Source organism: Sceloporus undulatus, chromosome 1, assembly GCF_019175285.1.
Source record: "Sceloporus undulatus isolate JIND9_A2432 ecotype Alabama chromosome 1, SceUnd_v1.1, whole genome shotgun sequence".
In the NCBI taxonomy this organism is placed as follows: Eukaryota; Metazoa; Chordata; class Lepidosauria; order Squamata; family Phrynosomatidae; genus Sceloporus; species Sceloporus undulatus.
In genome coordinates this window covers 351,068,299-351,095,297 of record NC_056522.1, presented here as the reverse complement: position 1 = coordinate 351,095,297, position 26,999 = coordinate 351,068,299, and the positions used below count along the sequence as shown (strand labels likewise).

The 26,999-nt window shown below is 40.1% G+C and overlaps 2 protein-coding genes across 3 annotated transcripts in view; both read right to left on the bottom strand.

Annotated features, from left to right (window-relative positions):
• Nucleotides 1-1,559, bottom strand: part of KCNK13 (potassium two pore domain channel subfamily K member 13) — a 75,385-nt gene extending 73,826 nt beyond the window's left edge. Inside the window, 2 exon segments of the mRNA XM_042460545.1 lie at nt 1,222-1,459; nt 1,461-1,559. Of these exon segments, the coding sequence (XP_042316479.1) occupies nt 1,222-1,459; nt 1,461-1,559 (337 nt within the window).
• A 7,373-nt stretch (nt 1,560-8,932) lies between these two features.
• Nucleotides 8,933-26,999, bottom strand: part of TDP1 (tyrosyl-DNA phosphodiesterase 1) — a 36,011-nt gene continuing 17,944 nt past the window's right edge. For both annotated transcript variants that reach the window (XM_042443701.1, XM_042443711.1), the window contains 9 exons: nt 26,045-26,215; nt 25,605-25,683; nt 24,066-24,251; nt 22,269-22,317; nt 21,834-21,900; nt 19,835-19,942; nt 19,317-19,419; nt 17,730-17,838; nt 8,933-9,374 (listed from right to left, as the gene is read on the bottom strand). In XM_042443701.1, the coding sequence (XP_042299635.1) occupies nt 9,301-9,374; nt 17,730-17,838; nt 19,317-19,419; nt 19,835-19,942; nt 21,834-21,900; nt 22,269-22,317; nt 24,066-24,251; nt 25,605-25,683; nt 26,045-26,215 (946 nt within the window). In that variant the 3' untranslated portion in view covers nt 8,933-9,300. The remainder of the gene's footprint in view (nt 9,375-17,729; nt 17,839-19,316; nt 19,420-19,834; nt 19,943-21,833; nt 21,901-22,268; nt 22,318-24,065; nt 24,252-25,604; nt 25,684-26,044; nt 26,216-26,999) is intronic.

Genomic DNA, 26,999 nt, shown 5'->3' with positions numbered 1-26,999 from the left:
GCAGGAATCGAACCCTGGTCTCCAGAGTCATAGTCTAACACTTAAACCATTATACAATTACCTTCAGGCTATGTGTATAAGGTGTAAATGAAGCCTAAAGGGATGTCGTTATTTACACTGGGGTCCCGTCTCCAAGATATCCCATGATGCATAGGCAGATATCCCAAAATCTGAAAAACTCTGAAATCCAAAACACTTTTGGTCCCAAGCACTTTAGAGAAGAGAAACTCAACCCGAAGCAGAATTTTCTGCACTGGAAAAACTAACAAGGGCTACAAGAGCTAAAAGATGCGGATGAAGGAGCAACAGAAAGAGAGAGAGAGGGAGAACAACTCCCTGGCACACAAGCATCTTTTGGCTGCATCCGCACTGCAGAAACAACCCACTTTCACACACACTGTGGATGCTGCCTTTTTTGGAGGCTTTCCTCCACATTCACAGTGATTCCCAAACTTTGGATCTCCAGATGTATACATTCTATATTTATACATTTCAATGCTTTTGTAGTGTCTTTCAATTGTATTGTTTTACATTGCTCTTCCCTGCCTTGAGTCCCTGGAATGGAAGAAAGGTGGGATACAAGTGAATAAAAGGAGGAGGAGGTGAAGTTACTATGCGCTGAGAGATAGCGTGGTGTAGTGGTTTGAGCATTGGGCTATGACTCTGGAGTTCAGGGTTTGAATCCTGGCTCGGCTAGGTCAACCCACAGGATGACCTTGGGCAAGTCACGCTCTCTCAGCCTCCTTTGAAGGAATGCAAAGATATAGCCATGTTAGTCACAGAATCAGTATGTATAGAGATCTTGCAGCACCTTTGAGACGAACTGAAAGAAGGAAGTTGGCAGCATTTGCTTTCATGGACGAAGGTCTACTTCCTCGGAGGTGTAGGGATGTGAGGAAGTAGACTTTAGTCTCGGAGAGTTCATGCTGCCAGCTTCTTTCCTTCGTTCTTTGTAAATGCATCTGAGGAAGTAGTCTGGAGTCTAGGAAAGCTCCTGCTGCCAACTTCTTCTGTTTAGAAGAAGTCTCAAAGGCGCTGCAAGATGGTGTTGCGACTTCTTCTTTCTTTCTGGAGAGAGCTCTTGCAGCGGCTCTGAGGCTCCCTCCCTTCCGACTGCACCTGAGGAAGGAGGCGGAAGCCTAGGGAAGCTCCTGCCGCCACAAGGTCTCCTCTGAAGGAACTGCCCCCGAGAGCCCTTGCAGGGGCCCCTTGCTTGCTTACCGATGGTGGAGACGACGGTGGCCACGAAGTAGAAGGCGCCGGGGAAGTCCCACCGGGGCCGGAGCGGGAGGACGCGGGCGCCGGCCAGGTAGGCGGCCTCGTAGTCGGCCAGGAAGGCGCGGAGCTGCTCGGGGGGGAGGCCGTGGCCCCGGGAGAAGTCCTCCATCCTCCGCCGCCAGCGCTGCTGGGCCTCCTGCTCGCTGGGCCGCTCCAGGGCCGAGAAGACGGCCGCCCCCCCCGAGAAGGTAGAGCAGGATCAGCCCCGCCAGCAGCAGGAAGCGCGCGTTGTCCTCGTTGAAAGCCCTCCGGCTGGAGGACGGGGCCATGGAGGACGCCATGGAGGACGGCAGGCAGCAGCAGCAGCAGCAGAGCAGGAGGCCCCGGGGCTCCCCCATGGCTCTCCCTCCCTCCCTCCCTCCCTCCCTCAGGGAGACCCAGCCCCAGGAGCAGCAGCAGCAGCAGCAGGAGACCCCGGCCCCCCTCCATGCTTCCCAGGAGCCCCGCTCCAAAGGCAGGCCATGGCAGCCCCCGGAGCCCCTTAGGAACTCCCCACTGAGGGCTCCTTTGGGGTGCCAGAGGAGATGGAAGGAGGAAGGGATCCAGGAGCTGGCCGCCTGGAAAGTCTCCTGCTCTCCGCTCCTGGCCCCTTGGAGGGGCTCCTCCTGGGCAGAAGGGGGCGGGGAGGGAAACTCTGCTCAGAGGGAGGGATGGAGGACAGGTCCTCCTGGGAGAAGGAGGAGACCAAGCTCTTCCATCCAGGGAGCCCAGGCTGACTGAAGAGGGAGGGCGTCTGGGGAGGGAGTGCCCTCTGGGCAGAAGGAGGGAGGGAGGGTCCGGGAAAAGGAGGAGGAGGAGGAGGGAAGGAGGGCAGGTGCTCCCGGGAGAAGGAGGCCGTCGTCGGCCAGCCAAGGCAAGCTAAGGGAAGCCCCTGCTCCCAGCCAGGCTCCGAAGGGAGGGCTTCCAGGGAAGAAAGAACAAGGAAAGCTGGGCGCCCTCTTTCGAAAGGCAGCTCCAGTCAGTTTTCGGACTTCCTCCCGGACAGAAGGAGCCGGGCAGGGAGGACAGGGGCTCCCGGGGAAAGCGCTCACCTAAACCCCGGCTTCTGCTCCGGCCCCGAAGAGAGGAGGGCCTTTGGGCTGCTTGGGTCCCTTCGGGTCCTCTCCGACTTCGGGGGACCCTCCGGAGAGCCAGGGTTTCCCCCTCCTAGGGCTGTGGTTGTGGTTGTTGTGTCCCTTCAAGTCCTTCCCGACTTCGGGGGACCCTCAGACGAAGCAAGAGGCGTTGTTTGTTGCTGCCTCTCTCCAAGTCCTCTCCGACTTCGGGGGACCCTCAGGGGCTGACCCAGGACTCCCTCCTCTTGTGGTTGTGGCTGTGGGTCTTCATTGAGCCTTTCAGGGTGCCTTAAGGCGAATGGGGTTGTGGTTGTGGTTGTGTTTGGCCGTGGGGGCGGTGTGGCTTCAGGTCTTAGGGCGCCCCTGAGGCTGAGCATCTATCTGTTCGCGGGCTTTGCTTGGCAACCTTTCTTCAGGAAGGGTTGCCCACGATGGCCTCCTTGGGGCTGAGAGAGTGGCCTTGCCCAAGCTCCCCCCCAGCTGCATCCACACTGGAGAGATAACCCGGTTTGGCACCGCTTTAACTCTCTTCTGGCTCCGGGCTATGGGATTCCGGGACTTGGAGGTTGTTGTGGGGTCCGGATGTCAAGATGTATGAATAGGGATCGGGTTAATCTATTTTAGCTGCATCTGCACCTCCGGCAGGTTTCGTCTAGTCTAGTCCAACCGATTGTATGTACAGCGCTCTCTGAATAAAGCTTAATGGTGATAATAATACTAATAATTAGAAGAACAACTTCTTTGGTACTGAATCCCATTTCATGCGTCAACTCCCTCCTTAAACAAGAGATTTTTCTATTAAAAATATCGTGTAGAAGCCAAAAACTAAGGTTTATGTTCTTATTAAACGGGACATTTTGATGATTGAACTCTTTCTGTTTAAAATAGTGGCCTCTCTCTGTGGAATTATGAAAAGCAGCATTTGGGGAAAAGAAGACAGAAGAAGAATGAAGATATGGATAACAATGTTATGGTTTTTTTTTAAATCACTGGTTTAATTAATATTAAATGGTCTGATAAGAATTAGATTTAGATAAGGTAAAGTGAAGAATGAATCATGTGATATACTATATATGTGTGGAATATTATGTGGAAGTCTTCTTATATTATTGTATGTAGGTGGTAAGACTGATAATGAAAATATTACAAAAAAAATTAAAATAGTGGCCTTTTGTGTAATTCAACTCTCCAGAGTCATATCTAGCCCAACGCTCACACTTTTTGAGCCACGTTTAAATACTTGAAGGGGTGTCACCTTGAGGAGGAGCAAGCTTGTTTTCTGCTGCTCCAGAGACTAGGACCCCAGAGCAATGGATGCAAGCTCCAGGAAAAGAGATTCCACCTCAACATTAGGAGGATCTTCCTGACAGTAAGGGCTGTTCGACAGTGGAACAAACTCCCTCGGAGTGTAGTGGAGTCTCCTTCCTTAGAGGTCTTTGAACAGAGGCTGGATGGCCATCTGTCGGGGATGCTTTGATGGAGAGTTCCTGAAGGACAGAATGGGGTTGGACTGGATGGCCCTTGCAGTCTCTTCTAGTTTTAGGATTCTGTTATTCTCTCCTCTGGCTGAAACATTATTCAGATCCCAAAAGAGCCGGTGCCCTTGCCATGTGCAGAGTGCCTTTTCCTCTCGAACACACTCCATCCCTCACTCAGGATGGTCCCTTGGTGTGATGCTTCTGGCTCTCCCTCAGAACAACTCTCGCCAAATGCCAGGGAAAGGCAGGCAGAAGAATGATGCCAGCTCTTTTCAGTTCCAAGGAAAGGCAACCTAGCCCTCAGGGGTCTTGCACTTCTCCTCCCACCCAGCACAGGGACTTCTTGGTTGAAAGAACCATAGAATCATAGAGTTGGAAGAGAACCCAAGGGCCATCCAGTCCAACCCTCTGCCATGCAGGAACTCTCAATCGAAGGAGCCCTGACAAATGGGCATCCAGCCTCTGTTTAAAGACCTCCAAAGGAGGAGACTCCATTACTCTCTGAGAGTGTGTGTTTTACTATCAAACAGCTCCTACTGTCAGAATGTTCTTCTTAATGTTGAGGCGGAATCTCTTTTCCTGAAGCTTGCATCCATTGTTATGAGGTCTATTCTCTGGAGCAGCAGAAAACAAGCTTGCTCCATCCTCAGCATGAAAAGCCCTTCAAGTATTTAAACAGGGCTATCATATCACCTCTTAGCCTTCTCTTCTCCAGGCTAAACATCCCCAGCTCCCTAAGGCTGGTTTCCAGACCCTTCTCCATTTTGGCTGCCCTCCTCTGGACATGTTCCACTTCTCAACATCCTTTTTGAACTGTGTGCCCAGGACTGGACACAGTATTCCAGGTGAGAGGCATTCCTAAAGTAACAGTTGTGCGTCTAAATGAACACCCAATCTTAGTTTTTGACCACGCAGTGAAGACAATAGGCCACTTGTAATTTAATCCAATAACCCAGATTCACATGCAAATAGGGTCATGCTAGGATGTCAGGTAGATAAGAGTGTATGTGAGAGCCAGTGTGCTGTCATGGTTTGAATGTTGAACTGTTAGTCCACAGACCAGAGTTCAATTCTCCAGTGGAAACCCAAAGGGTGACTTTGGCTGAGTCACACACTCTCAAACCCATGAATTTCATAGGATTTTCTATGGCAAGCAATACTCAAAGGTGGTTTTGCCAATTCCTTCCTCTGAAATACAGCCTACAGCACCTGGTATGTGTTGGCAACCTCCCTTCTAAGTACTAACCAGAGCTTACCCTGCTTAGCTTCCAAGATCAGATCAGATGCCTTAACAATATTTAGGTTCTTAGTCACGACTAATTATTTTACTTCCTACTATTCCTGCTTAAAGTACAAAAACAGGCTTACAACTGAATATCAAGAAAACAAAAATAATGACCACAGATTATCTTGCATCAGTCATTAATCGAAATGGCAACTAGTCAAGATATCAGAGGGCTTGCCAGGGCAAGCTAGGAAGGAACTAGGTAAGAGTATCAAGCATAAAGATATAGGCGCAGTACAGACTGCCCCAAAAGGGTGGCCTGCCGGCACCTATTTTTCCACCAGAGGGAAGCCTCAGCTGCCATTGTTACGCCTTCGTCAAGTGCGAGAGTTGTGGGGCGTGTGGGCGCTCCGCACATGACGAGGGTGACTGTAAGGCCAGTATGTACCAGGCCATACTGTTTAAGTGCCAAAGTCAGAATCATCCATCTCACACTATTTCCCATTTCTATATACAGCTTTGAAAGCTGGACAGCGAAGAAAGCTGACAGGGAGAAAACCAACTCATTTGAAATGAGGTGCTGGAGAAAAGCTCTATGGATATCACAGACTGCTAAAAAGACAAATGAGTCCTAGAGCAAATCAGGCTTGAATTCTCACTAGAAACCAAGATGATTAAACTAAGGCTGTTGTACTTTTGACACTTCATGAAGTGACACAGCTCACTGGAAAAGATGGTAATACAATAGTTAAGTAGAAGGTAGTAGGAAAAAAGTAAGATTACGTTCCTGGTGGATTGATTCAATCAAGGAAACCATGACTTTGATTTTGCAAGACCTGACTGGAACAACTGATGACAGATTTTGGAAGTCTCTCATTCATAGGGTTGCCAACAGTCAAAGTTGACTTGATGACAATGTACAATAAATACTGTATGTGAAAGCAGCTAAGCCCTTCTAGTACATGTTTGTATGTTAATAGACACAATGCAAATAGAAGGTGGAATGGGGAAGGAAAAAAATAGTTATTACTGATTAATTTCAGTGATATATTTCAGTGATTAATACAACTTGTTCTTTTTCTTCTTCAGTATCCTGTATACCAGTACTATCCAAAGTGGTGTCCCTGGAACAGAGTTGGTCCCTGAGTCATTGGCTGTTGATCACTGGGGAGTTTCCAAGAAAGAAAGAAACAATTATCACCAATGGGCTAATATATGGCGCTGGTCCCTGACACACTGCTGGTCCTTCACATCATATAGCTTGAGAAGCAGTGCTATAAACAGAGCTGAGAAAGTGGTTGTATCTAATCAACTTTTATAAAAAAATATTTGTAGCAAGCAAAGTGCAAAAATAATGAAGGTTTTTGAGACTGTAACTTCTACTTTAGTGGTTTTACTATATTTATATAAACATAGAATAATTTAAAGTTGATTTCTTAATCAAATGAAGCTACTGAGTGTGACAGAAGGAGACATACCTATTATTAGGATGTTGTTAGCTGTCTTTGAGCTGCCCTCAACTCATGGCAACCCTGTGAGACACCTCCAAGACCCCCCATGTTGTGGCCACCTTGATTGAGTCTATCCATCTAGTATGTAGTTTTCCTCTTTCTGCTACCCTGTACCTTTCCTAGCATTATTGTCTTTTCTAGTGAGTCATGCCTTCCCATGATGTGGCCAAAGAATGATAGGCTCAATTTAGTCATCTTGGCTTCTAGGGAGAGTTCAGGCTTGATCTAATCTATGATCTCTTTGTTTGCCTATTTGGCTGTACAATCTACTACTAAAATTCTCTATCTAATATAATCCCTTGTAATAGATTTCTGTAGGAAATGCAGTAATCCAAAATCTACAAAACAGTTAACTGTATGCTGGTGGCAAACAATGTTAAGAGTCATAGGCCTACATTTTGTCAAGATGTTTTTGTTATTGTCAGTTAAGCTGTCCTGGAAGGATATCCATGCAGGCAGAAGCCACTTCTCTCATTGGCCATGTGGTCTTTGGGGAACAAAGAGCCACACTACTAGTGACCTACAACATACTGTATCTTTTTTGGAATGGAAGCCATGTAAGTAAATGTGCAGTCTATGTAGCAGAATAGGGGATCTTGGATGAAATGGATTATCTGGACCCATTTCAAACCAGCTTCTGGGCAGGCTATGGAGTTGAAACTGCCATGGTCGCCTTAGTTGATGATCTCCGTCTGGGCATGGACAGGGGGAGCGTGTCTCTGTTAGTGCTTTTGGACATCTCAGCGGCCTTCGATACCATCGACCATGGTATCCTTCTGGAACGCCTGAGGGTGTTGGGTATCGGGGGCTCTGCTTTGCAGTGGTTCCGTTCCTATCTCTCGGGTAGATTCCAGATGGTGGAGCTGGGGGACTGTCGCTCCAATAGGAGGGTCCTTACATCTGGGGTCCCTCAAGGAGCGATTTTGTCCCCCATGCTATTTAACATTTACATGAAGCCGCTGGAAGAGATCATCCGGAGACATGGGGCGCGGTGTTATCAATATGCTGATGACACCCAAATAGTCTTCTCTGTGTCTCCGACTGATGCAGTAACTAGGGAAGGCATCTCTCCTCTTAACGCTTGCTTGGAGTCGGTAATGGGCTGGATGAGGGAAAACAGACTCAGCCTGAATCCAGGGAAAACAGAAGTACTGGTGATAGGTTCTCCTGGTCCAGGCAAGGAAATTTTTCCACCTGTCCTGAACGGGATCACGCTTCCTGTAAAGGACTCAGTTCGTAGTTTGAGGGTGCTCCTTGATTTGTCGCTCCACCTTACATCTCAGGTGGATGCGACGGTTAGGAGCACCTGTTATCAGCTTTGGCTGATATGCCATCTGCGTCCCTCCCTGGACCGGGGGGAACTTGAAACCGTTGTACACGCTCTGGTAACTTCTCGATTAGATTTCTGTAATGCGCTTTACATGGGGCAACCCTTGTACCAATCCCGGAAGCTTCAATTAGTGCAGAACATGGCTGCTAGGCTGGTCACTGGATGTTCCAGGGCCAGCCATATAACACCAGTCTTGAAAGATCTCCATTGGCTGCCTATTTGCTTCTGGGCCGAATACAAGGTGTTGGTTATTACCTATAAAGCCCTAAATGGCTTGGGCCCAGGGTACTTGGAGGACCGCCTCTCCCCATATAATCCGCCCCGCACTCTTAGGTCGGGTGAGAAACATCTCTTAAAAGTTTCAGATGTTCATTATGCTGCATCACGGAGGGCTTTCTCTGTTTTAGCCCCTCAACTCTGGAACTCTCTCCCCAATGAGCTCCGTACGATTACTTCCCTTGATGCTTTTAAGAAGAACCTGAAGACCTATTTATTCTGCCAGGCTTTTCCCCCATGAGCCTTTTTGTCATTCTTCCTCCTTTGACGATGTGATGTATTCCATCTCTTCAGCCACTGTATGGGGTGTTTTTTGTTTGCTGTTCATTGTATTTTATCATGTAATCTGTATTGTATTTTCTGCTGGGGGTATTGGCGTGATGATGTTTTTAACTGTACACCGCTGTGATCTATGGAATAGCGGTATATAAATAAAATTTTTATTTATTATTATTATTATTATTATTATTAGAACAATGAACATCAAATCCAAATTTTCCTACATGTACCATCTCCACTGCTCACAGCCAATCAGTTACCATTCCCTACCAAAGGTGCTATGTTCATTTTCTTATGTTGCAGTAGAAAGCTACCTTTTCTACAACATATGTTATACAGGATTTCAGTCATGAGAGAGAGAAATATGCAAATAGAATAACAATGAATGTACAATGTAAGTCTTCAATGAAAAGCATTAAAGTACCATCCTATATAGGAAAAGTCACTGCTTATATACAAGAGAGCTCAAGAACAGCAGAAAGAAAAGGTCTGCTTAGTGATCACATTTATTCACTTTATTTCACTTTTATAAAATTTTCTTCATCATAGCCACTGTTTCAAGGAAAAATAAAACGTGGCTCAAACATATTTTGGCAAAGGTATAAACACAGTCATTTGTTTTCAGCATTTCAGAACAGATAATAAAAATTATAAATACTGTTTACAACTCTGTGTCATCATGAGATTTAGAAATATCATATTTCTCGAAAATGTCAATCTAGATATTAATACATTATTTTACAATCAGATTTTATTGTATATACAAGACAATATTAACAAAATCATCAAGTCTCTCAGGTATGAACACTATGTTCACTTCTGAACTCAGAATTAAAGCTGCCGATGTTTCAGAGTAAAACTGAACTGCTCATTTAGGAACCCACATGTTTCCATGGGTATCAGGAGCTCTGGTGTAGGGAATATTCCAAATCCATGGGCGATCTGCAATTTAGGAAGAAAACTTTACACCACAGATATAAATATAAGTTGAATGAAACACTAAACAGGACATCTCATTCTTAGATTTTAAATAGAGCTTGATACTTCATAACTGTTTTATTATTCTACTTGTCCTTTAATGGTGGGTATTGTTACTTTAAACAGAGTATGAATACCTCTAACACAGTTTGTAGAACAAGAGACCTTTTCCACAAAAGCCAAGAAATCAAAGGGAAACTAAATTCAAGAGTGGAAATACTACATAAACGACAAGGAATTGCACTACATGATCAAGAAAAAATAAAAAGGTGACAGAATACATTGAAAAAAATAATAAAAGAGGTGGAAGAATGAAAGATTCCTTCTGAAAAACCTTTTGTTGATAAAGGCCCATTACAATAAAGGCCCGGGCAAAATGTGGCATGGTGGCGGTACTAGGGTTAGGGAGTGCGCACCATGCAGACACTCCCTAACCCTAGTACGTACTGGCGGCATCAAAGTGGCGGCGCCTTGTCTACATGGGTGCCCCACTATGACATGATGGACGTATAGCGTCCGCACATCCCGCCGCACTTGTGACGTCACGAGTGTGCCATTGGCACACTCTGGCATTGCAAGCATGATGCAAAAAGAACCTGCTTTTTGCGGCTTCTTTTTTGCCGGCGGTAAACCACGTGGTTTATCTGCTGCGGCTTCCCGCCAGCGGAAAAGGAGGCGCTGGCAGACCACCCTTTTTGGGCGGTCTGTATCCCACCAAAGTCACAGTTTTAGAAAGTGAAACTGAAGCTGCCTTCAAAGCACTTGGGAGAAAAAAAATCACCAAAAATAGACAGCATAACAATAGAACTGTTTCAAAGCTACAGAGATAAATTCCAAATTCTAAACAAAAACTGCCAATGAATATGGAAAACAAAACAATGCTCCACACATTGGAACTGCTCAACATACATTCCAGTTCCCGTGAGGGGATGCCAGGGACTGCAGTAACCACTGGACCACTGCAGTAATCTCAAAATCCCAAAATATGAAGCAAGAAATGCTTGATTTTCAAGCTGGATTCCAAAAAGGAAGAGGCATTATGGATTATATTGTGAACATACACAAGATAATGGAGGATAACAAAAAATTAAGAAGGAAATCATCCTGTGTTTTAGAGACTGTAGCAAAACCTTGGATTGCATAGATTATGAAAAACCACAGTTCGCTCTAAAAGAAATGGTGTGCCATACCATTTGATGGTTCTGATGTATAACCTATACTCAGGACAAGAGACACCCTTTAGAACAGAATATGGAGAAACAGAATGGTTTTCAGTTGGCAAAGAGTCAGACAAGGCTACATTTTACCACCCTATATGTTTAATTTATACGCTGAACATATATGGAAAGCTGGATCAGAATCAGGGAAAGAAGGTGTGAAAACTGGAGAAATGATCATCAACAATTTAAAAGATATAGATAACACTATGCTACTAGCAGAAAATAGCAAAGGCTTGGAATGATTATTGGGGAAAGTCAAGGAAGAAAGTACAAAAGTAGGGTTAACACTAAGAAAACAAAAATAATGACCGCAGATGATATACATAAAGTAGATGATGAATACACTGAAATAGTTTTCAATACCATGGCTCAGTAAAAATTCAGAACTGGGGCTGCAGTCAAGAAATCAGAAGATTAGGACTTGGAAGGGTAGCTATGAAAGAACTATACAAGACTCTCAATAACTCCTCAAGTGCTAAGATATAATTAAATACCTAAGTCAGAATTATTCATGCCATAGTATGGTTTCTTTCTTTTTTTTTTTTAAATAATTTTTATTGAGTTTCACAAATACAAAGATTACATACACTAAAGTAAAAAATACATAAACATCCTATAAAAGAAGAGCAATAGTTACCTCTAAGAAACTATATTCACTTCTTTTACTTTCAGTAATTATCTTCTTCTTTACTATAATCATATTTCTTTTCCTGTGGATAACTTCCTTAGGCTATACTCCAGATATTTCGGTTTTACCTTACGTATATTTTTACTAACTCTCTCTGTAGAGTCCTCTAACTCTAACGTCAAAACCTTTACTTACATCCTATAACTCTTTGACACTTGTTCCTATTCTTCTTCTATATCTCGTTTTGGCCCTGTCACCATTCTCCCTGATATTCACCAATCTACAATTTTATTTCATTGAATATATTAAGAAAGGGGAGATTTCTCCCCTTGCATATATTTTTTCCAAGGAGACCATACCTCATAATAATTGTTTAATGTCCCTACTCTCATCAGTGCAGTTAATTTTTCCATTTCACTAAATTCCATTACTTTTAATCTCCATTCGTCCAAAGTTGGTAATACTTTCTCCTTCCAGTGATATGCATAAACCATTCTAGCCGCAATTATAAGAAAATATAGTAATTTATCTTGTTTCAACCTTAAGTTTAAATCCTCTGCCATGTTTAAAAGATACAGTTTCGGGTCCATTTTACCAACCCCTCAAAATATCTTTTTAATTTCTACATGAATCTTCTTCCAATACTCTTCTGCCTTCGAACATCTCCACCAGCAGTGTATATATGTCCCAACTGCTTCCTTGCATTTCCAACATTTGTTATTTTTTTCCTTATACATCTTCGCTATTTTATACGGCGTTAGATGCCATCTGTACATTAATTTGTATATATTTTCCTTAATTAATACACATGGCGAATACTTCATTTTTTTTTGCCATAAATTTTCCCATACATCCAATTGTATTTGTACCTTTAAATCCTGCGCCCATTTAATCATAAATTCTTTTATCACCTCTTGTTCTAACTCAAATCTTCTAATCAATTCATATAATTTTGTAATTTGTTTTTGGGGATCCTTCAGTATTTTTTCTAGATCCTCCTCCATTGGGCCTATTCCTCTCTCTTTTACGTCTGTTAAGAATCTTTCCGTTATTTGTCTAAACGTAAACCAATTACAAGAAAAGTCTTCTTCATTCAGTTCCTTCTGCGTCTTTAAAACTCTCTTCCCTTCGCTTAATTTGGTTAGGTCTTTATATGTTACCCAATAATTCTGTTTAAGAACTTCTCTTTTATAAATCGCTTCATTTGGCGATGCCCATAATGGGATATTTAATGCCCACTTCTTTCCATATTTATTCCAAACTCTAAAAAGATTTTTCCTAATCAGATGGTTATTAAAGTTCTTATCTAATTTTATTTTATCATAAAAAAGATATCCATGTAATCCGAATTTTAATTCAAATTTTTCTAAATTAATTACTCTTTTTTTTTTGCAGTTTCAACCAGTCAATTATCCATTCCATGACACAAGCTTGATAATACCATTTAAGATTGGGTAACGCCAATCCACCCCTTTCCACCGAGTCCTGTAAAATTTTTGTTTTTATTCTAGCTTTTTTACTATTCCAAATATAATTCGTTATATCTTTTTCCCATTTCCTAAATGGTTCATCAGTACTAATTATTGGGAGATTTTGGAATAAATATAGAATCCTGGGTAAAACTGACATTTTTATGATTGCTATTCTCCCCATCCATGATACATTTAATGTAGCCCATCTTTGTAAATCTCTTTTTATACCTTTCCACAATCTATCGTAGTTATCTTTAAATAAACTTATATTTTTATTTGATAATGTTATTCCTAGATATTTCACCTTTTTCGCCAATTGAAATCCAGATCTCTTTTGTAAATATTCTTTTTCGGTCTTACACATATTTAGAGTCATTATATTTGTTTTTTCTACGTTGATTTTATATCCCGCAACTTTACCAAATTTTTTAAAAATGCTTAATATTTGTTCTATACATTCTTTTGGGTTTGCGATTGTTAACACCAAATCGTCCGCATATGCTTTAAGTTTGTATTCCTCATTTCCCAATTTATATCCTTTTATTTCTGAGTCCTCCCTTATTTGGTTCAATAAAATTTCTAATATCATTATAAATAACAATGGTGAAAGAGGACAACCCTGTCTCACTCCTCTATATATGTCACAAGATACTGTCTTTTCATCATTTATTATAAAGCAAGTGCTCTGTTTTTTGTATATCGTTTCAATAACTTTTTGAAATCTCTCCCCCACCTCCATCTTTTTTGCAACCCCAAACATGAAATCCCAATATACATTATCAAAAGCCTTTTCGGCGTCTATAAAAATCATCGCCAACTGTTTATCTATTCTTTTTTCATGAATTTCGATTATATTGATCAGGGATTTAATATTATCCTTTATGAATCTATTTGGAAGGAAGCCATTTTGGTCATGATGTATCCAATTACTTAATATATTTTTAAATCTTTCTGCCAAAATCATAACAAATAATTTATAGTCCGAATTCAATAATGTTATAGGTCTGTAATTTTTCGGGGTCGTTAAATCTTTACCTTCCTTTGGTATCAAAATTGTCGTAGAGTGTGTCCATGTCTGGGGTATTTTCCCTTCCAAGGCCTCATTCATCAACTTCAACATTGGGCCCTCTATGCTTTCCTTAATTATCTTATAATATTCACCTATAAATCCATCCGGACCTGGTGCTTTCCCTGTTTTACTTTTATGTATGGCTTGTGATAGCTCATCCGCCGTAATGTCAGAATTTAATTGCTTCCTCTGTTCTTCCGTGATTTTCTGTATTTTAATTGATTCCAGATAATTTTCAATTTTCTTCCCTTTAATTATTGGTTTCTTAAACAAATCTCTATAAAATCTTACAAAGCATTCTTTAATTTGTTTCTGATCAGTATAAACATTCTTCTCATCTCTTATCATTGCTATTGTTCGTTTAGCTTTCTCTTTCTTAATTTGGTATGCCAGTAATTTCCCTGTTTTATTAGCTGTTTCGAAAAAATTTTGTTTTACAAATTTTAATTTTTTTTCCATTTGTTCCACCAATATATTGGATATTTGACTTTGAATAAATTTTATTTCTGTTTGAGTTTTCGTATCTTCTAAATTTACTTTTAACTTCTTTTCCTTCTCCTTCAGTTCCTTATTTAATTTTTCTAACTTATCATTTTTCCGTTTTTTAATTTCTGATGCTTTTAAAAAAAAAAAAGTATGGTTTCTGAGTTCTATGCACGGATGTAAAAGCTGGGCAGTGAAGAAAACTGACAGGAAGAAAATCAATACACTCGAAATGTAGTGTTGGAAGAGAGCTGTATGAATACCATGGAATACTAATACAATAAATGAATGGGTTTTAGAGCAAATCAAGCTTGAACTCTTTATAGAAGTCTACACTGATGCATTATACTTTGGACATATGAGAGAACACGATGCATTAGAAAAAATACAAATTTTCAGAGAAGTGGAAGGCAATAGGAAAAGAGGAAGACTGCATTGCAAGTGGATAGATTGAATCCGCAGCTTTAAGTTAGCATAACAGTGATCATCATAAGCTGAAGCTAATGTGAGAGCAATTAATATATTTATTTCCATATCTGTATCTATGATTTGCTTTGATCCTTCATAATGCTAACTGCTTGCCACTTTTTATAGTGATATTTAATGCTGGATTATGTACCCATGGGAAATTACAGTGCAAAAACACTTCATTAGAGCACTAATTAATATCTAAATTTTATTTTGCCTTGATCAAGGTGTGTTAGAATCTTCAGAATTTCTCATTTTAACTCACAAATTTTGAGAACCTATACCAAAAGTAATGGACTTAGTTCAACAACAGTTTGCGTATTATGGTTTAAACAACACTAACCAAATTCATTCACTGTAGCAGCTCCTAGGTGATAGCAAGACATTTTTATAGCCACTTAAATATTTCAAGCCAAAGGGCAGTCTTTAAATGCACTATGAACTCTGTGTTACATAAGTCTTTAAAAGAGCATCTATGGACAAGTACATGCCAAAGAACACTCTTTTCCTTTCTCCAACACATGAAGATGCAACAATCTGAAACAAAACATTCAAATTTAAGATGATGATTATAATCAGACTAAAAGTGGTAGGATCAGGTAGCTTCTGTACAACAGTTGTGAAGTAAGTACTAGTGAATACCATTTAAAAATATTTAGTAGTTTTTAATGCTTCTATTTTTGGGAAGCTTAGGGGCTGTACATACAACCCCTAAGGGGTGGCCTCCAGCCGCCCCTTTCGTAGCCAGATCGGAGCCACGGCAACCTCACACTGTGGCCCCTCTCTGGCCTTTCAAGGGCGCAAAAAGGAGCCATAAAAAGCGGCTCTTTTTTGCACCCTTGTATGGATGCCATAGCTATATGGTGCTCCTTTGGTGCTGCGTCTTATGGATGCAGAGCCAGAGGCACGCCATGACGCCGCACGCCGTGTGGAGCGGTGCAAGGCATTAGGGCACCCTGGGGGGGGGGCAGAGTCGGGTGTGCATCGTGAGGACTCTAAACCCCAACTCTGTCCCCATACTGGCCTTTCAGGCCGGTGTGTACAGGGCCTTACTCACATATGCCATGAGCATTCAAAAAGATTTCACTTTGTAGTAGATTTGAACTTAGTGTCAATCAAATGCTGGAACAAGTTGAGCAAGGGACATAGCCAGTGTGCCCAAGACATTGTGAGGCAGCTTCAAAAGGGATGGTGTCTACAATAGCAAATGCTGTATTGTCTCTGTGAACAATACAGAGACAGGTGACAGATGATTACAGCATATATTTAGGCTTCATATATGTTAATGGCACAATATATTACTTATATTTTAAGTACTGTAATTTTACGTTAAATCCAAGACAGGATTCTTGTCAGTACAGTCATCCCTCTGTATTCACAGCTTTGGCATTCACGTTTTTGATCATTCGTCAGGTCAAGGTTGCCACATGCACATGCACTCCTTCTCCTCCTCTCCATCCCCTTCCTGCCATCCTGTAACTGGCCTAGCAGAGCCAGCTACAGGGCAGCAAGGAGAGGAAAGAGAGGCAAGCATGCATGCTCCTCTCCAACCCCTCCCTGCCGCTCTGTATTATTCGCAAAATTTTTGCATTCTAACCTCCACAAATATGAAGGGACGACTGTACTATATACTTTACACTGTGGAACATTATTGACTCTGATTAATTTTCTGCAAAGATACTACATCACTGAAAAAAAGGGAAGTTCTCAATGAAGGGAAAAATATAACTTAATTATGACAACTTTTATTATGCCACAGGTGTATCAATTCTTAGGATATATTTAACCTCAATACTGGACTTTTTTATTGATGGGTTAAGGTTTCATCCATTATCATTCACATATTTCTTCAAGGGATGTATACTGATAGAGCAGCATAATTATATTCTATTTGTCAGATTGGGGAGCATCTCAGTTATTCTTTTGTTTTTTTCTAAATAGGCTGTCAAATAAAAAATCACAGAGTGAGAATATTATACTTTGATTGGACTTTACACTCTATGTTTCTTGGGGGACTTCACAATATTCATCCTGTGGACCTCTGAAATTCTGGTATCAGAGCTTTTCCTGGCAAACAATCCTGTCTGAGACCTCAAAGATCTTGTATTTCTATGTACCAGCCTTTGAACAATCATCTACTATTAGAATTCTAATGCACATACAGAATTTTAAAGAGGAAAAGTAAGTAACACGATTTCACATTTCTTGCTTTATCTGCAAAATTTACTGACAGTAATTCATACGACTGACATATCATTTAATCTTCAGTATATTAATCTATTGCACAATGAACAGAGTGACATTTGATTATATCAGACAGAACAGAGCACTACTCTCTCTGTAGGAGAAAAAGAACGCAAATGCATATAATAGGAAGCCAAGATATTATGTCTCCTTCAAATGCAGCAATTTGCAATGATTCAGAAAGAGAAAAGCCATGACAGATCAATTTCTGAACTTAGACATTTACAATATCATTTATAACTAAAAAGAAAACTTTAAGTGAGTCATCTTTTTCTTCAATGAGAAATGGAAGAGTTCACTCCAACAAACAAGGTAGTGGACAGCAGTCTACATCAAGCACTACTGTATCTAAATATATTAAGCGTGGGCAACTGTGGAAGGTTAGGAAGCTGCATTAGACTACCTTGGATCTCCCCCATTTTACTGCACTCCCCCCCCATCAAATTGCTCTCCACTGATATGAATGGAACAAACAGGCAAATTTGTAGACTACTCTGAAGGAAGCTTTCAAGTACAGTTAACCTTAATTTGTACCATCTGGGTGGGGTAGGATTACTTTTAAATTTCTTGTGCTGGTGAAGCCCAAGGCTGTTTATTTGAAACTGCCTCTTCTAGGGCATGATACATTTCCCCTACTATCAGCCAGAATTAATCCTGTTTTCACCAAGTACCCAATGCCTTTACTTTCATGAAAGAAGGAGAAAGAGCTTTTTCCTGAACTTCCAAGCATCTTACCTTTGTTTCCATACTTCTCTGGAGGCAGATCATATGGTACAGGAAATGATGAAACTGGCCCATCTGAAAACATACTTTCCTTCACTTCGAAGTATCCTGTATCAAAGCCCTGTGAAAAATGAAGATGGAGAAGATTCAAACTTTTGCTTTCGTCAACAGAAATACAGCAAACAGTAAGACACAGCCAAGTTTATACCTCTTTGGAGTGCTTACCAGTCAGAGTCTTAAACTTATCAAACAGTTTTCCAAAAGTAAAAGCAGGCATTTTATTAGCTTTGTAATTATTTGCCCTGCTCAAAGAGAGCAAAGCCTCAAAAGGCCAGTTAAATAACTTTCTGGAAACATGAACTGCCTATGAATACAAACAAAAATCCATCAGTGATACCTTTTATTGGACAACCAATCACTGATGGATTTTTGTTTGTATTTCTTAAATGGCCAACACAGCTACTCCTGAATGTTTTCTGCCTTATGAATGTACATTTTAATGGCCGTGGTTAAAATCCAGGAAACCATAATATATAGCAGATTTTCTAGATCTCCACTGTTTAACACAGCCTTATTCTTCTGCCATCCCACATGCCATGCTACCAGCTGCTTCTGAAGAATGAATGGAGTGTAAGAAGCTAGAAATGGAAGTCAATATTAACAGCCTTTCTGGGCATTCAATCAAATGCTTTCCGTATGCAGAGTGCCCTCTGGGTTCTGCTGCATATTAGCAGTTCTCAGAGACCCTGATGTTTGGCCTATCATTAAAAGATGTTAAAGCCCAAATTATTACATACTGTATACAAAAATTATTACACTGCATACAAAACAACAACAACAAAGAGGTCAAGATATCTTTGCATAATAAAGAAAAAAACTGAACTGACTGGAGGACACCTGAAGGCTGCTTCCAAAATGCATCCAGCGATGATTTCTTTCTTTCTTTCTTTCTTTCACCAGTGGTTTCCATTCTGGTGGTTTAACTTACAGATTTGTGCTTTTTCAGCATGCAAGGGATAGCTACTAAGGCAGGTTTATCAGCTCTCCTTCTGCCTTTTGTTGTTCACACATGTTCAGAAAGGGAATCTGGAGACAGCGGCTTTTTACCTTACTTGTTGCAGGCAGGCACATACAATAGGATCAATTTAAGCTTTATTGAACTGTTTACTGTTTCTCTAGCCCTCTTACACTATTTTCCTGAAGCCAATGCTGATAAAAACCCTCCAGCTAGACACAGAAAAAGGAAGAAGCCTGACAGACATAAAAAGACTTTGTTTAAAAAAAGCTTCTTTGTCAGAGCCTTTGTTAATTGAGGTATGCTTGTACTGAACGTCTTGGCTTTTTAAACTTCTTCCAGTATCAGTATGGCAAAAAAAAAAAAAAAGGACAAAGAGACTGATCAAGTATCATGAAATGCTACATATAGTTGCTTTATGTGTCAGACTGCTAGGACAACCACAGATTTCACAAAAAGACTCCCACTGTAAGGTATCTGTAAATAACAGGTGTCGTCCTGTCCCAGGAATCTACTTAGAGTACTTTTTTTGTCAAAAACATACAAGACTATAGGGGGAAAAAGGAGCACTGAAATTTACTCACAAATTCTGAAGGCAGAAAGAGAACTCCCAGCTCATAAGAACGGATCATTAACTGGCTGCCATTTTTTTCAAAAGCTCCCCAAGCAGCCTTGGAAAGATTGGCACTAAAGAGAAAGGAAAACAGCATTTCTGTTAGAATTGTGCTCTCATGTGTCCACAGTAAAACTTCATCTGTATAGACTACAGAATACAGCTTATGGGAAATTTAGTGTATTGGTTTTCTTGCCAAAATATTACAAATTCTCAGATTTTAAGATGAGCTCAGTGAGGTCTTCTCATGAGAACTTTGTAGTCCTGAAGTTGGACCAAATCCTAATTCTATAGAAGGGAACAAATGGTATGACACTTCAACCAGCAAAAGGAAAGGCAGAAGATTCACCTACTTCTGTGACTCAAATAAAAAAACAACTTGAGTATCCAATAAATTTTGAATGGCACTAAATGGAGAACACAGGAACTAAGACTGAGGGATCACAGAAGTAGCCTTACTGGCCAAAGAGACAAAGATAGAAGACTTACCTTGTAACTAGAAACCATGCAATCTTCTGGAAGTCTGGAGATGCTCTCATGTAAGTCTTAATGTGTGGCATTGCATGGCTACGACCAGAAGTTTCAGCAGACCATTGGCTAAAAAAAAGGGGTGGTAGTGGTTCAGGTTAAAAGTTATCTAGTGTTCCTTCAACTAACATTATCCTCATGTGACAGTCATGGGCAGAATTGGTTTTTTAAAAAAACTATTTCCAGCTTCACTAGTTATATGATGTATGAGCAAATGGAGTACAAAATTGTGTTTGAAATGGATACACACATATCTCTTACAAGAGATTAGAAGAGGCATAATATAGCCTCTTCTGGAATGGTTCAGATCCTCTCCCTAAACCATATTGTACAAAGCAGCAATCTGCAATAATTCCTAGAGACTGAGCCCCCAACAATGATCCACAGTGTTGTCTCTGAACAATGTTTGGAAGTTTAGCTGTCAGCTTGGAAGCTTTGCTGATTAGTGAGGAGTATCAAGGCCACATTCAGTCAGTTCTGTGAAGGCTGCAGTAGCCTACTGATTATTATTATTATTAAATTATTATTAAACTTTATTTCTAGAGTGCTGTAATTATACACAGCGCTGTACAGAGTCGGTAAAATTAAGGAGTAAATATAAAAGCCTGCCCAAGGCGTACACTCTAAGATAATAACAATTAAATAGAGGAATAGATAAAATTACCATGTAGAAAAGAAAAGACAAATTAAAAACATCAAATATAAAGCAGATCACACATTATCAGACAGCCAGATGACAATCACAAATTCCCTGAGAACGCTTCCCTAAACAATATGGTTTTCAGCTCAGCCTTAAAGCTGGTTAGGGAAGTGATGAGGCTTTTAGTGATGGCTTTTAGTCTCAACACACTAACAATGAATGAATCAGTGTTGGATGAAATGATATGCAATCAGAATTTGCTTCATAATGACTAGCCAGAATCCAAAGAGAGGACACATGCAACACTGTAAACAGCAGGCTTTCTCAAACTTTCCTGCCCTATTGAAGCTCTCTTTTCCCAACCAATTCCTTCTTGAATGTTGTGCATATATAGAACGGAATAAAGGAAAACAAATGGAAAAGAAAACTCTTGAACATGTGATTTAATTTTTTTACTACTAATTTAATTCATTGATTATTGTTTTAACTCATGTTTGAACCACCTTGGGTTCCATTCAGAGAAAAGAGGGATATAAAGAGGGTAGAAGATTAACCATCCATCATGAAGCAAAGCCCTCCCTCCAGTCCACCTGCCTTGGTCCAGGCCTTGGAGGTAGAGAGGAACTGCTGGACCTCATCCCCTTCCCCTCCACCACTCGCTTCTCCTTTTGTGTCATGTCTTTTTCGATTGTAAGCCTGAGGGCAGGGAACCGTCCAATTAAAAAGATTGTATGTACAGCGCTGTGTAAATTTACAGTGCTTTATAAATAAAGGTTAATAATAATAATAATAATAATAATAATAATAATAATAAATTGAATAAATAAAAGGCAATGAACATGATGCACATGCTATTGTGAGATTTTTGGACATAATTCATTAAACTTTTATTCCGCCGGGATCAGATTCATAATATTCAGGTGATATTTCTTTACAAACCTGGAAGGAAAGTTAATAGCTACATATAGGAAGACTTCTCTCTATGGCTGTGGGATAACTTGGAATATGACATGTCCACTAGGCCACAGGTTTTTCAAATCAGCACCTTGGCACACAATGAAATGCAAAGAATGCCTCCATTTTTGGAAAAACTTAAAAATTATTTAAGTTATTCAAATTTACATCATATCCAATGAGGTTTTTTTTTTTAAATAACCATTCTAAAGCTTATCTAATTCACATGTAAAAAATGTGCATTAGTATCACTTGCTATAAATTCAGTTGATTTTGGAGAAAAAAGTCCAGGGTATGAAGTCATAATACATACATTCACTTTTAATAACAGAGTGCTTTTAAATACAAAGAGATTCTTACACTTACTGAAAGTAACTGTGCAGCCAAAGCTGCTTCTGTGCAGTTTGTATACTGTAAGGAAGGGAGCCCCCGGCTAAAAGAAAAAGGATTAATTACACATAGGTATGTGTTATTGAAATTGCTAAACAACAGAAAGCTGAAACACTCACTTTTTACCACAGCATTACTACTGCATGAAAAAGCCCAATACTCTTCCAACCACAAACAAACAAAGAACAACAGATTTTACAGGATTTTTACAAGTGATTTACACTTCAGCCTCTTAAAAGAATTCTGTAGACAGAATATACCTGGTGTATCTTGTTATGGCTGAAAGGTGGGATAAATTATTTTTAAATTTTTTTGAACACTCCTGGATGTTTAGAAACCATTTCCAGGAAATCTCCTGTTTATTGTAATAAATAATACTCCTTTGATACATTAGTATTTATGTATTTTTACCTGGATAACCTTCTAAACTCTGTCTCACATTCTCCACAGTTGGATAAACCTAAACAAAAAGCACATCGCGACAAAACAGAAATAGTAAATGTACCTCAGAAGATAGTTATATTGACTTGAATGCAATTTACTGATCACAGAAAGTACTTGCTTAGGGACGGGCAAATTACATTTCAAAGGCACTTTTGTAGCCTCTATACCTATAGACAGCCTTTCTCTTCCAAAAATAATAACACAGACAGCACTTTTTCTGGCAAAAACATGGAGGAGAGAACTCTTCTTCTAGAAACCTCCAAGACAAACTATTCAAAAAGTTTCAGAAGCAATTTTAAAAGGTTGCAAGGCCTATCTGTTATTATATCCTGCCCTATATCCAAAGGATAACTTATAATAAAATCAGCGTAAACCCATAAAGAACCAATACTTAAATGTAAAAGACTAAAAATATTTTAAAAACAGATAATTCAAAAACAAATAAAACAATTTAGAACAATGTCAGCCACAGAACATGTGCAAACTGGATAAAATAATTTGAGCCTGTATGCTTTAATAAAAAGCCTCTTTTGGATTTGACGCTGGAACAACATCAATATGGTATCTAATGTATGATAACACTTAATGTGGCTACATTACTCCTGTTCATGAAAGGCTGTAGCCAATGGACCACTCAATGCTAGCCTCGAGCACTCTGAGCCAGAGTCTACCTGGGCCTTCAGCGATAAAGATGGATCTAAGAGTACTCCTAGCTACACACCTGCTCCATCAGGAGGAGAGCAATCCTATCTTTGACATGTAGCTTACCCAATTCCTGGACCTGATAGCCACCAATTCCCAAACCTTTAATCTTAATGGGATTCAGTTTCTATCAGCACCTTACATCATCCAGGCACTGGTCCAGCACATCCCTGGCTGACTCCTGATAAGGAGAGGCAGTGCTGAGTATAATCAGCATACTGATGACACCCAACTCCAAAACTCCACATGACCACAGCCAACTGCTTTATATAAATATCAAACAGCATGGTAGCCCCCAGTTTAGTAGCCAAGTAGCCATCCCTGGTCTAAAACCAATATTATGCTGGCATTCAACCTCCAGCATGATGGGATTCTTTCTGTTCCTCCCAGAGTTTTCTGTGCCATCCAAAAACTGGTTCTGGACAATTTCCCAACTGTATGGAGGTTTGAGTCAGGCGCTTTGTGTTTTATTAGTCTTAGTCAGGCTTGCAATAAACATACTAAGAACAATGAGAATTAAGCTGGTCATAACCCATTTGTCCCTCTGTCTTCAATGGGTCTACTTGTAGCATGACTGGCACTGAATACAAATCATTAAATCAGAGTGCCTGTTTTGGGACAGACTAACAGAACTAAGTAAAATTCAAAGATATAGCTGTGTTAAATCTGTAGAATGAGTATGTAGACTAAATCCATCTGACAAAGTAGACTAAAGTCTACGAAAGATCATGATGTCTCTTTCTTTCAGTTAGAACTAAGTAAGCCATTCAAAAATTCATAATCTAAACAAGAAGTAAAAGTAAATCAACAAATTGTTGTATATAGCAAGAGAAATGTGCAATAGGAGCATTTCAAGAAGTTAATAATCTACAAATTCCACTGAGCTCAATGAGCTTAAGATCTACTTTTCACTGTACTGTACAAGCTTTAAAAGATTTTGAAAAATATGTTTTAACTAAAACATTGAAATCTCTCTATTTATAAGATTTAGGCAAACATGGCAGTGGCAGAACGTACGCTCCTACACATTTTTAAAAACAGAAAACATATAAAAAGCAATACCAAGCAAATGGGGATGTCATGATTTGTTAGACTCTTCACGCTGTTTCCTAGAGAGGCGAAACTGTCTCGAAATTCTGAACACAACCACTTGGACTGATCAGCTCCCATTGATCCAATACTGGAGAATTGTCCTATTACAGGCCATGAATTCTGATCAAGTACTTGTGTTGCATGATCTTTCAACAGCTGTTTTGAGAGAAATTAAACAACAGCAAGCAAACATTATCACTTTAACCTGTACAAAACAAAGTGTATATTAGATCAGGGAGTTTATCGCACTCTAAATAATGCGACTTATCCCTGACAGGATGCAGTCACTTTTTGGGTTCCCAATGATATTATCACATGTGAAATCGCCGCCACTGGGTGACTGCAACCCGGGTCACAGCTGCACTCAGCTGGCTGTTTTGCAAAAACAGCAAGTGCAACACATGTACTTGAACAGGATTCATAGCCTGTTTTTGCAAAGTGGCCAGCTAAGTGTGGCTGGGGCCCGGACTGCAGTTGCCCTGTGGGAGTGGTGGTGATTTCACATGCAATAATAGCTGTTGGGAACCCGAATAGTGACTGTATCCCATTGGTGTTAACTCACATTATTTGGAGTGTGATAAACTCCTAGTTTACATTTGGCATAGAGTTTGCTACTTATGAACACCAACATTCATTAGCTACTAATTCAACAGCTCTTCTAACCCTCAGACCAACAATGGATTCATCTGAGTTATCTGTTGTACATCTTTATACAGTTTCTTCTATGGCCAGCTTTCTCTACTTCGTTCAGAAGAAGGGAAACTATCAAAATGCTATAATGGAAGGAAAAATTCTAACATTAAAAACTGACACCTTTACTGTAGCATAATCTTCTCTGAGTTAGTAGTCATAAGATATAGTGTGTACACTGTTGAGCTTCAACTTTTCCCCACTGAAAAGAGTAAGTCTTACCTTAAATATTGTATAGGTATTTTATTTACACCTGAATAACAAATTAGATATATTATCACCCTTAGGGTCCAATTCAAGGTACTTTTCTCTCTTTAACAATTTCTAGAGCTACCAGGGAACTGGGAGTACGGGATAAGGCATAGGCTTAGAAAAAGACCACCCTGGACACCTTTGAGGAAAAGTTGAAAGATATGGGTATGTTTATCTTGAGGACAAGATTGTCAGAAGGCTGTATGATGATGACATTCAAATATTTGAAGGAAGCTGTCACATGATGGAGGAAATTAGTTCTATTCTGTTCCAGAGGATAGGCCCTGAACAAATGGGTTCAAATGATATGAAGAGGTTTTTACTAAATATTTGGAAGAATTTCCTACATGAGCTTCTAGATAAAGGCTAGAAAGTAGTGGTTCTCTTTTGGGGTTTTGGGGGGTTTTTTGGTGAAAAGGACAGATGATCAACTATCATAGTCTTCTGACAATAGATTTCCCATATTCGAAGATTCACTGGGTACTTTCTGAGGTCCCTTTTAGTTTTAAGATTGTAAGAATACATACTTACTGAGACAGAAAGAAAAGAGGTACAAAAATCTAGTACCTTTCTAAGCCTAAGGTGTCCCCATTTCTCCTTTTCATTATTTTGGTATCGACCTGGAGTTGAGCCAAGAAGATATACTCTACAAAAAAAAGACACACAATGAGCATATGCATGTATGCCAATAATACATCTAGACATGTTTACTAAAGTGCATTCTAAAGAGCATTAGAAGTCAGCACAAAGTATTTTCAAAGACACTACTGCCTGCTGAAGAGAAAATACTTTTCAAAAAAAGCAACCAACTCTCTTCATTTCATTCCTATATCTTGCATGTTCTGAGAGTGTGAATAAAAGTGAGACATTTATAAAAATGATAAGGTAATCTGGCACCGCCAGTACTATACACCTATTTCAGTATGGAACTGAATGATACACTATATAGAAGAACTTAAACTAAAAAATCAACCAAAATTTTTCAAGAAATATTTCAAAACAGGTACCTCGTCTCTGAAAGATCATGTTGCTTGATTATTTCAACCCATTCACTGAGAGCAGGAGCATTATAAGACATCAAATAGCTTATTAGGTCAGTCTTAAACATGGTATGAGATTCACCATCAGATGCAGCAGTTCCAGGTGGTAGTCTTGGATACAAAGGACTTAGCCATATTCTAGAAGGTTAAAAAAAAACTTGAATAGGCAACCTTGACAACTGGTAGCATTTTCCAATTTCTTTCAGTTAGATGAAGCAAGAGGCATCTTCTGTTATTATTATTGACAGGTGAGGCTGCTACAATGCTATGGAGTTCTGTGAATGTCAATCCCCTCTGAAGATTGAACTTTCTGGATGAAGTCAAAGAAATAGAAGGCATGTTGTGATGACTGGTCCTCCAGTCATCTGGGAACTTCTTCTGAACCATAAGGGGTTAATCTGGGAGGAGGTACATGCTAATGAGAGATGACATCACATGCTAATGAGCTGTGGCATCATAGCTGATGTAAGGTCTAACTGACCAATCAGAGAGTGGGACTGCGAGATTCAAGAACTTTCTATGGGAAATCTTTAAAAGGCCCTTTGCGGCCATGCGGTCTTTGTCTCTCCCTTTGTCCTCTCCTGGGGGGAACCAGATGGTGTCTCTTGGAGTCTGGGAGACACAGACTCAGGGGAATGCAGGTTGAGAGGCAAGGGGTCCTCCCTGCATCCAGGAACTCAAAAGGACTACAAATCCCATCACTCCGTGAGTAGTTAGGAACGTGTTAGCTGGTGCGTTTTAGGCCTTTTTGTTATTTTCAACAATGGCTTGTCTGGAATGAACTCTATAACTATGTTTTTTGGACCTGCAAGGCAAGGGGGCTTTGCAAGAGTGATATAAATTCTTTCTATCCTATTCTATCCCTTTTTAAAATAAACTTCTTTCTTAAAAAGCATCTGCTATCTCTCTTGCTCCTGTACAC